General features: G+C 47.6%; 2 protein-coding genes across 3 annotated transcripts in view; one reads left to right on the top strand and one right to left on the bottom strand.

Annotated features, from left to right (window-relative positions):
* The window catches only part of LOC140342454 (unconventional myosin-Ie-like), a 10,015-nt gene extending 3,542 nt beyond the window's left edge, over window positions 1-6,473 (top strand). Inside the window, exons 9-24 of the mRNA XM_072428651.1 lie at window positions 55-141; window positions 466-633; window positions 890-975; window positions 1,349-1,430; window positions 1,539-1,645; window positions 1,714-1,812; window positions 2,391-2,535; window positions 2,659-2,773; window positions 2,885-3,054; window positions 3,136-3,281; window positions 3,423-3,569; window positions 4,119-4,276; window positions 4,363-4,428; window positions 4,804-4,993; window positions 5,118-5,299; window positions 6,153-6,473. Coding sequence (XP_072284752.1) covers window positions 55-141; window positions 466-633; window positions 890-975; window positions 1,349-1,430; window positions 1,539-1,645; window positions 1,714-1,812; window positions 2,391-2,535; window positions 2,659-2,773; window positions 2,885-3,054; window positions 3,136-3,281; window positions 3,423-3,569; window positions 4,119-4,276; window positions 4,363-4,428; window positions 4,804-4,993; window positions 5,118-5,299; window positions 6,153-6,229 — 2,025 coding nt within the window. The 3' untranslated portion in view covers window positions 6,230-6,473. The remainder of the gene's footprint in view (window positions 1-54; window positions 142-465; window positions 634-889; window positions 976-1,348; window positions 1,431-1,538; window positions 1,646-1,713; window positions 1,813-2,390; window positions 2,536-2,658; window positions 2,774-2,884; window positions 3,055-3,135; window positions 3,282-3,422; window positions 3,570-4,118; window positions 4,277-4,362; window positions 4,429-4,803; window positions 4,994-5,117; window positions 5,300-6,152) is intronic.
* A 3,184-nt stretch (window positions 6,474-9,657) lies between these two features.
* The window catches only part of ZNF687 (zinc finger protein 687), a 13,230-nt gene continuing 11,882 nt past the window's right edge, over window positions 9,658-11,005 (bottom strand). For both annotated transcript variants that reach the window (XM_072428918.1, XM_072428919.1), the window contains exon 9: window positions 9,658-10,959. In XM_072428918.1, the coding sequence (XP_072285019.1) occupies window positions 10,522-10,959 (438 nt within the window). In that variant the 3' untranslated portion in view covers window positions 9,658-10,521. The remainder of the gene's footprint in view (window positions 10,960-11,005) is intronic.

Below are 11,005 nucleotides of genomic sequence, written 5' to 3'. Positions count from 1 at the left end.
TCTTTAGGGTCGGGGACATCCCTTTGTCTCGCTAACACTTGTCTGGTCTTACAGGAGGAATACATCCAGGAGGGGATCCACTGGAATCCGATTGAATATTTCAATAATAAGATTGTGTGTGACCTGATAGAGAACAAAGTGGTGAGCGACCAGACGTAGGATGGTGGAAGGGTGCAGAGGTTGGGTGTTCTAGGACAGTAGGGGGGTGTTCATGGGTTTGGAGGGGTGTATATGTAGAATGGGGGGAGGTGCATAGGTTGGGGGAGTCTAAGATGGAGGGGGTTAATAGGTTCAGTAGTGGCGGGGATGTAGGATGGTGTTGTGGGGTGTGTAGTATGGGGGTGCACGTTTGGTTTATTATTGGATGATATAAGTTTATTATCCCCTGGATCTCCCATTGTTGAACCACCACAAACCTCTCAATGTTCTTAGTTCACCAATTGTCGTCTCTTTCACCTCCCCCAGAGTCCTCCGGGGGTTATGAGCATCCTGGACGATGTCTGCGCCACCATGCACGCCAAAGGGGAAGGCGCTGACCAGACACTGCTCCAGAAACTACAGTCCGCCATTGGTAGCCACCAACACTTCAACAGCTGGAACAAAGGGTTCATCATCCACCACTACGCCGGGAAGGTGAGGAGCAACCATTGGCCAATCACTGCACTCGTAGGTGGGGACACCACCCTAGGAAATACCAGAGCAGAAAGGAATCCTGGAGAGTTACCTAAATAGTTTTCCATCACTTCACTATATTTGGCAGATATCATTTTCCTTTAGTTAATAAATTAGCTTTTAGTTTGTAATATTAGGCCCCTCCCCGGAGGGTCTCCATTTACAGCTGGGCTGCAGCTGATGACACTAAATCACAGCATCTGTTCCCTATCTCCAGGTGTCCTACGATGTGGAAGGATTCTGTGAGCGCAATCGGGACGTCCTGTTCACCGATCTCATTGAATTAATGCAAAGCAGTGAAATGTGAGTTGTCGCTTCCCAGCCCCCAACCTACCCACCAACCTACATACTTACCTTCTTCTCTAATAAATGTTCACATGCAAGGTCTGTCCTTGTTTTCTACAACAATGCCACATATCACAAAATCAACGTCCTATTGGACAGTGCAGATAATTTAAGAGAATCCAAGAAACAAGCAGACATGTTTCGGGCTCACGGGGCCCCTTCCTCAGGGCTGTAGATTTAATACATTACAATTTTTTTACATTATTTTTACTTTAGAAATTGATTTTTACAATTAAAATTATTTTAATTTTTTAGTATATTTTTCATTATATTAATATTTTGTTTTCTTTCCATGTAATTGCTCCAATATCTGATCACATGTCCCTTGCAGACCGTTTATCAGAGAACGTTTTCCCGAGAACCTCAATGCGGATAAGAAGGGACGACCGAGCACTGCCAGCAGTAAGATCAAGGTGAGACCAAGGACTTTGGGAATTCTGAGTTTGTTGATGGGTTGGGGGATGCCTATTACCTGAGGGGACCTTACCCCCATCGCTAACTCCAAATCCTCCTCCATGTAGAAACAAGCCAATGACTTGGTGCAGACCCTCATGAAGTGCACCCCCCACTACATCCGCTGCATAAAACCCAACGAGTCCAAGAAGCCGCGGGACTGGGAGGACAACAGGTACCTGGGAAAGAAGGGGAGCTAATCATGTGGTGTGGGCGGTGTTTGACTCTTCATATATCTTCTAGGGTGAAACATCAGGTCGAGTATCTTGGTCTTCGGGAAAACATCCGGGTACGCCGAGCTGGGTACGCCTATCGCAGAATCTTCAGGAAATTCCTCAACAGGTATGAAGCTCATGGACATGGGAAGCTATCTTGCCCATTTATTTATGGATGCTTGAAAGACTGTGGGACCTTTGGGGCCCGTTCCTCAAAATCAGGAGGATTATGAACCACGCAAAAGTCTACAGGCTCCTAAATCTTTTGCTAATTATTGATATGTAAAGGCCACCATGAACTTTTCTGGTTCCTGTTGGGCCCTCCATTATCTTGGGATGACCATTACCCCACTGCCTGACCCAAGCTTCTGCCACATAAAGGCCACCATGAATCTTTTTGGTTCCTCTTGAGCCTTCCATTATCTTGTGATGACCATTACCCCATAGCCTGTCCATGCCTTGGAAGTTGAATCAGTGTAAAAGTCTCATTGGCTCTCTCCAGGGTTGATTGGACCTCATCCAAGGCATGGACAGGATCTCTCCTACTTGACCACCCATTTTCAGGGCCCCTCTGCCATGTTCCTGTGGGTATGCTTTTGCCTCAAATGTCTGCCATTGCAAATCTACAAAAAAAAAAAAAAGTTTAATAGGGAGCCCCAAAAGAAATTACCAACTTGGGTGTCTTTATTCCATTTATGTCCTCAGGTACGCCATATTGACACGGGAGACGTGGCCGGAGTGGCGGGGGGATGAGAAGAAGGGCGTCCTCCACCTACTGCAGTCAGTAAACATGGACACAGATCAATACCAGCTAGGCAAGACCAAAGTCTTCATCAAAGCTCCAGAGTCGGTGAGTCACTTGGTGGCGCCATATTTGATTTGATGGCATTTGGTCACCAGCAGAGGAGGTTGGCCACAAATCCGAGGAACGATTCTTGGGCTCCAACCAGTTTTTATTTTTTTGCCCCTTCAGCTGTTTCTTTTGGAAGAGATGCGGGAGAGGAAGTATGACAGCTATGCCCGTGTTATCCAAAAAGCCTGGCGCAAGCACACCGCCGTCCGCAAGTACATCCGAATGAGAGAGGAAGGTAGGTAGCAGGTTTCATACTTGCCTATCATTACTCCAGAAATACTGGACAGCCCGGGGGGGTCAGAGGATGACAGCCTTCTATCGGTAATCACAACTTTACTGCCTCCAGCTTCCAACATCGTCCTGAATAAGAAGGAGCGAAGACGGAACAGCATCAACCGCAACTTTGTGGGCGACTACATCGGGATGGACGGCCGCCCAGAACTGCGCCAGTTCATTGGGCGAAGAGAAAGGATTGATTTAGCCGACACAGTGGTGAAATACGACCGGCGGTTTAAGGTGAGAGCATAACCCCCTGCCTCCTATGCAAATGAGTATTTGGCTCTTCCACTCGATAACTCTGTCCCCCCTCTTATTTAGACTCTAAAACGTGATCTGGTGCTGACGCCGAAGTTTGTATATCTGATTGGCCGTGAGAAGGTGAAGCAGGGTCCCGAGAAGGGCCAAATCAAAGAGGTTCTGAAAAGGAAGATAGAACTGAAGGACATCCAATCCATCTCCATGAGGTAAAAGGTGGAATGAACCATGGTATCTCCCCTTAGGGTTCAGAAGAACCTAAAGCTATATTATTCCTCTCCGGGGGGATTCCTCTTACTTTCATAGCGCGCATAGCATGTAATCTGACGCGCGTGTTTATCTCTTCTCAGTACACTTCAAGACGATTTCATCATCATCCATGAAGCTCAGTACGACAGTGTATTAGAGAGCGTCTTCAAGACGGAGTTCCTCAGTCTGCTGTACAAGCGTTATGAAGAACGAACTCAAAGAAAACTGGATGTCAGATTCAGCAATCAGTAAGCAGGGGCGGGGCTACTTTACAATGTCCATCCTCTGCAGAGCTCACGTAGCTTTTTCTTTATTTAAGAGGGCGGCATGTGATCAGGTGGTGCCTTACCGATAATTCTGTGCTTATTGGAGCCGCGGTGGCTTCCTCTCTAATGTGAGCGCTGAAATTTCCCCAGCATATAAAACAGCTGCATGCTGGTTAATCTCTGTGATGACCATTATCATGGAAGCCAATTGTAGGGGATTCCAAATTCTGTCTCCTCGATTGCAGTTACTGGGTGGTATTGGCAATCCTATTCAAGCTTTAAATTGTCCAGGGCCCGTAAGATTCTGATTGGTATGAACCCCCGATTGCTTGAGAGTGGACATTCCCCAATAACATAAACGAGGTTCTATGGGCGCCCAGCTTGCCAGGATTTCCTAAAACAATGCTGATCTTGATCACAGTTCCCCATTCCATTCAGATTTCAGTTTTATGCCCGTTGACATGATCTCTGATTGGCTGGGAAGGGTCATGGTGCCACACTTGGTTGTGATGGTAATGTTCCTTCTACCAGGTTGGAGTTCAAGGTGAAGAAGGAAGGTTGGACCCCCTGGGGTGCGGCGGGGACTCGACAGATCAACTTCCAGACTGGATCTGGTGACATTGCGGTATCAAAGGTGAATGGAAAGGTCCTGCTGGTTATGATTGGACCCGGATTACCTAAAAACTCACGTGAGTATTACCCGACCTACGAAGTGTATCTAGTCAGTGTATGGTAATGGTGGCCCCTAACATTGTACTGACTCTCCTTCATCCAGGACCCACCAGGAAAGACAACCGTAAAAGCAAATATCTGGGAGGCGCCATGCACAGCAAGAGTACCGGTGAGTGCCACCCAACAAACCATTGGTTATTTGTGAGGTTCTGACCCAAAACTGGCATAGAGGTCTGCAGTTGGCTCCTTACAAGCTTCTTGTTTTTGATCAATGGCTGGATGTGGATCCTAGGGAAGCCATTTATTAGGGGAGCGGCTCATGGAAGCTGAAGGTACAAAGCCCATTTGTCCTAATTGATCCCATCAGATATTGAGATCTTCCAAGCCAAACCAACTGCTAATATGTGATTGGTTGATGTTGTCACCTCCTCTATCCATTCTTTAGAATACACGCCAGTGTTGGAATTCTCGGAATTCCTGGTTCCACTGTAATCGTATTCCATAAAACTGGCCTTCATTTTTTTCTTTTTTTTGAACTCTTTAGGGTCTCACATCGCCAATGGCAACAAAAAGGGTTTCCGGCCCCCATTGCAACAACGAATTTCCTTCACCTCACGTCAAAGCAGCATCGAGCAGCCAAGTCTCCCCAGACAGGGTGCCAGTCCTCGTGCCAAGGCACCACCAGCGAATGTGGACCTGGGATTTATGAATGTGCCCGACCAAGGGGTGGCAGGGTAAGCATGGCAGTAACTGAGGGATCTCTAGACTAGGCAGAAACTTTTGGTGAAGAATCTTTGTTGATCTTATAATGGTGTTAAAGAACGCGGGGCCGGTCATTGTATTGTTTTTCCTTTCCAGCTTACAGCGAAGACTTTCCAAGGAAGTAAAACCCGTACCCGGAGGGGGGAGGGCCAAACCTGCACCAAAACCAAAACCTCAGCCGCAGCTCCCTCTCTGCCGCACTCTTTACGCCTACGATGCCCAGGATACGGATGAGCTGAGCTTCAACGCCAACGCTGTGCTGGAGATCATTCGAGAAGGTTGGTATTACTGAGGACTCTATTTCCCATAATCCCGTCTGTTTTTCACCATGTCTGGTCACAATAAGTCCATCGCCTTTGATTACAGTGTTTTGGTTCCATTTTTCTTTCTATAATACATTTGGTTTGGTGCATAATATTTAGGTGAAGTAAAACCAGCGCTTGGTCCACCGATGAAGTTGGCTCAGGTTTGGTGAAGAGTTTTGGTTCTTGGGGTGCTTGGTGGCTTTGGCATCTTCTACAGTCAATTTTCTTAGTAATCAGAATTTTCTGTGTTCCTCGGGGGTGTGGTCTTATTATCCTGTCAGCTGACTTTTTTGGTGTCCAGCAGCACTTATCTGTCCGAATATGATCGACCAACCTCAACTGATGACGGATCAACCATTTGAACCAATGCTCCAAAGATTCTGAGCCATTTTCATGTTGTTAAGGTAGCATTGCAGCACCACACAGGACAAACCATGATTATAGTGCAGCCTGAGAAGGAGATTTTTTAGGGGTATTTTATATATTGGGGGACAAAGTGGACCTCCAAGGTTTAGTTCTTGGGATAACCAAGGCGTCCATGTAACAATAGGGTGCTGAGGGACCTAATATCTGAGGTCTTCTGTGACCCCTACTATGTCTTCTAATAATGGTGGATTCGATCACCTACAGCCAAAAGTTTTACTTAGTTTAGTAGTCACGGGGACTAGTGTCCCCAAAGGTTTCCCCTCACCTCATTTTTGGGAGATTATGGATTTCTGTCTCCTTGACGATGGACATGAAGACCAACAGCCTTACGAGTGGAGGATTAAACCATTCCACACTCCCTAATTCCTACCCCCTCTCCTAATTCTCTTCTCTCCCGCAGACCCCTCAGGATGGTGGCAGGGCCGCTTGCGTGGACGGGAGGGCCTGTTCCCCGGTAACTATGTGGAGAAGATCTGACCTCCGAGAACTGCCAGGGTCCAATGACCCTGATTACCTACCACTGGGTGGAATTACAAAAAAGACATCCTGACACACAAAGGGTCCCTTCACAAAATGGCTGTGATGTCTTCCTGCACTGTACATATGAAACCCCAGCCTGGTTTTTATTACAGCTTTTATTTTTACAGTTTTTATATTTTGTGCTCGGAGGGGGAATGTTGAATCTATTTATAGAACAATAAAGTGACAACCCTCAGCAGAATTCACCGTATCCGAGGAATGATTGCATTCTGGGGAATGTGGGAAGGAGGTGGGTGGTGACACCGTGATACACAATGGGCCCCTGCATGAACCTCACATGCTCTGACCCAGCATTGTGCACCTGCCTGGATTCTATCTGTAACCAAAAACTTTAAAGGTGACCTGGACTGGAAGGGTGGACAATCAAGTGACCCTATGATGTCATTGTTGGGTTCCATACTATGGTGGGAGGTGGGGCAGTGACATCACAGGACACCAGGTTTGTGTTAATCAGACATTTTATTTTCTGTACACCGGTGATTGGTTGAGTTTTATATAAAAAAAAAGGTTCTATGTAGTAAAATCAGAATTTCAAACCACATTTACAATCAGAAACTGCAGAGAGGGGACACACAACACTGGTTCACCGAGCGGGTCACATGACAGCAGAACCGCCAGGGAATGACGGGGGCACATTTGGAATCTGCCTACATCTACCCACAATCCACCACTTGGGGGGCAAGGGGGGGTTACTGACGAGGTCGGGACCACTAGAGGAGGACAGACGGCCTTGTTTCTCTTTGCTCCTCCAGCCTACACACAGAAAAATAAAATACAAAGTACATGGGGCCCTGTCACAGACAGCCATTGCCTCCAGAAGTGGCGCTAGGTTTAGGGTGGGTGCTTCATAGGAGCCTTTCACCCTGGAACTGGCACCCATTCTTGAAGACACAAGAAGACCCCTTTTAATCCTAAATAGACCCCTTCTAAAAGAGGTAAAGACTTTTCTGACAGGTCCTCTTTACAATAGGCTGCAGTATTACCATACAGCTTCAGGATTACCATACAGTCCAGCTACACATTTCTGTCCTAGCAGACCAACCGTTTATACGTGTAAATAATAAAGCTCTATGTGGCACAGTCTTATTGCTGCTCCTCGAGGGCCGGCCAAAGCCCTCCTAACATAATGTCTGCTGATGAGACGGTAATAGAAGGAACGAGCAAACTGCGAGCAATCACAGGAGGGACCCCTAACCCCTGCGGGCCCATCTAAAAAGCTGATTGCCCCACAAGTACAAAAATAACCAACAATGGCATTTGCCCCATTGATAGAAGTGATTGTCACATTTATAACGGATCCAATTCAGGAATAAACTGGCCTATTGTTCACCGACACTTTATAAGCTAGGGAGCGGCATGATGACTCCACAGAGAGCGCTGTCCACTTTAATGGTAACAACCCTTGCGGGCCGCCATAGGGATCGGGGAAGCTTCATAAAGTCACTTTTGAAACATCACGTAGGATGAAAGTCAATGGGCAGCAGGCTCCATAGTAAATGGAACTTCGAATATGATACAGAGATTGAAGTACTGATCCCCGCCATACAACGGACCAACTCAAACCCAAAAACAAGATCTCAGCACCCATTTATGGCCACGGGAGTCGTGGAAATATTATATAAGGGTGCCACCACTTCGCCCAATAATATAATCTCAGCCGGAGGTTTAGGTTTCGGAATAATTTTGTCGCTGATTACAGAGAGGATCAGAGCTGATCCATTGAATGAGGAGAACCTTCCTGCCCCAATAGGTGCCCCCTTCTCGCTGACTTGATTTAGCGTTCACTTTGTTTGTCAATGGTGGCTCTGCAGGGTAATGGTTGATCATTGACAGTCTCAGGTTCAATCCCCTCCCTTCCCCTTTATTGCTGTTTTTACATTGGGCACTGCAATAATATAGAAGGAACTGAGAAACTGACAGGGGACCCCCTCAGTGAATAGGATGGATGAGGGGTAGGTGCTCAGGATGATGAATGGCTGTCATAAGTTCAAACCATTCCTTTACCACATTATAATTACTCCGTCATCATTATAGAGAAACAAGAGATATCCCTCCCAACATCAGGAGCAGATAGATGGAAGGTAAGTTCTCTGGATGGTGGGTTCGTGGCCATGAGTTCTATCCTTATCTTTACCACATTATTATTGTGCCAATCCAAAAGAAATAGGAGGACGAGCACTAACATCTGTCCAAGGAGGAGACAGCGCAAAGGACTCACCGCCTACTTTGAGGGCTGATGGGACTGAGAGTTCAATCCCCCGAGTGGGTTACTCCACACCAATCTCCTCACCCTGGTGCAAGGACAAATTGGTGGCACTGTAAGGTGCCGGGCAGAACCCAGAGCAGGTACCCAACCCCAGGTTTACTGGGTGATCACTGGACCTGTGATGTGACCAGAGAAGAATGTGGGGCCACTACACAGGTGACATAGCATTTTTGCTTTATAAAAGTCAGATCTATGCTGGCACTGGGACCTTCAGCCTTCTTCCCTTTTAGGGGTCTCAGGTACTCCCAAAGGGGTAACCATATTAAACTGATATTCATTACTTTTGGGGTTCCATGTGACCACATAAAGGGGTTCCCTGTGACCCCCAGGAGGTGAGGTGAAGCAACCCAGAGTCACCAGACTTCAGGCCTGGGAATTGATCTCACACCTCCAAGTACTGCAGCCCAAGGACTTACCTTTGAGCCACCTCCTCCTCCCCTCACATGTAAGTGCACGTCCATCATACTTTAGGATCGCTTGATGCTGGATTAACCCGAGACACAAATATGATTGATCAATAAAAACTCATGGCTCCCCACTGAGATGTCTGTGCTCTTCCCTCCTCCAACACAGGGGGCGCTGTCCCTGCATTTCACAGGCAGAGATTGTACAACTAATAAATAATAAAGACGAGCACAGAAACTTCATCTCCAACCTACAAAGATCAATGCCAGTCTATGGGTTTCCATAACTTAACACAATGGGGCCAATGGAGGATCCGTAGGAGCTCACAGGACATTGTAAGTGTACAATCCACCAGGACTGTTACAATGTTGGCTCCTTTTTGCACCAAACAGCACCTAGGGGAGGGTCAAAACCTCAGGAACGAAACCATGGCATGAGACCATCACTCACTTGTGGGTGAGGAGTCAACGAGGTGAATGACGAGTCAAGGAGTCACTACAATGACGTATTCATCAGATGCAGGAAGACCTGTGCAGGGGGAGAAAATGGACTTCCAACATGAGAACAACCCGAAATATAAAGCCAACAGACCCGGCCGTGTCTGGAGCAGAATATTCTGGGGTGGCTTCACCTGAGCTGATCATGAGGTTAGTATGATATTTCATGGCCCACAAATTATGCCAAGGGGCGCACACACTGTGGGAACTTTGCCACTTTATTACCAGACAATCCAATAACACCGAGCAGTCCCCAGAGCTCACACAGTCCCACTGACATCATCAACCCTTCTGGCAACGGCCCCATTTACCAGATGATCAGGCCGGGCCTTTGCCAACACAAAGTCAAGGTTACCAGACAGGAGTAAAGGATGAGCACTGATTGTGGCCCCTGGGGACCTGTCTGAGAATCACCTAACATCAAATAAAATAAACTAAAAAGAAAAGGGACTGGAAACGGAACTAATTCCTCTAACCAATAAAAATCCTGAATGGTAATAACATAAAAGGGGCAATATTTACCAGAACCCAACCAGGCTGCAGTGGCCCAATAGGCTGTCTTATACCAGTAGTACAGGGGTATATAAATGGCAGGGCATGCTGGTACTTGTAGTGCTTTAGCAGTGGCAGACTATCGCAGTGCCCCCCGCCGGCGCTACGTCCTGTTTTCTGCAGGCTCTCATAGAGAACATACCCCCCCTTCCCCATCTACAGGGTATAAATTAAAGGAAAACACCCCGTTACCCCCTTACTGTAAATAAGAAAAAGGAAAACCCAACGATTGGAGAAGTGAACGCGGACTATTTCCCTAGAAATTCTGTGCAGAAAAATAGACATTTATATTAAAGATATTTTACATATTTATAGGACCGCAACAGCCGGGTTAAGTGGTTATCTCTGCAGCCGTGCCACGACCCCGCCCTGCTGGTGGTACAGACAGCAGTGGAGGGGGGAGGGGGGAAGAAACAGCCACAGTCTGATGGGCCAATGCTGGAGACGGCTGGCAGAGATCACATGATTAAGGCACTTGTAGGGATTGGTTACCGGATAGCGGGGCCTAGTCAGTTGTCAGTGGCCCCGCTCTGGCGCTGTTTGATGAAGGCCATGCCGTGGGTGCGGAAATGAGTGTTGAGGTTGAGTTGGCTGTCAAAGGTTTTGTTGCACACCTGGCAGGACAGTTTTCCGTCTGTGCTCTCTTCCACCTTTTGGGGAGGTTCCAGCTCCTCCTCGGCCGCCCCCTTCATCTTGTGGGTCATAAAGCGATGGCGGCTCAGCGAGCTGGGGGATGTGAAGCACATTCCACACTCCCGGCACTGGTGGGAGCTCTCGTCCGTGCAGTGCTGGGGAATATGCTGCCGGAAGTCGCTCAGGCTGGCCGTCTTGTAACCGCACACTCGGCACTGGAAGCTTCGCTTCGGCTTTGGGAGGGCCGGTTTGATTTTCTCAGGTTCGTCGCTCCCGGATTCATCCGTTGAGAGTTTTCTCTTCCTTAAAGAGGCCTATGGGATAAAGGAGAGACATCCGGGGGTCAGAGACTGCAGACAT

Source organism: Pyxicephalus adspersus, chromosome 12 (assembly GCF_032062135.1).
Source record: "Pyxicephalus adspersus chromosome 12, UCB_Pads_2.0, whole genome shotgun sequence".
NCBI lineage: Eukaryota > Metazoa > Chordata > Amphibia > Anura > Pyxicephalidae > Pyxicephalus > Pyxicephalus adspersus.
This window is presented reverse-complemented; position numbering and strand designations above follow the sequence as displayed.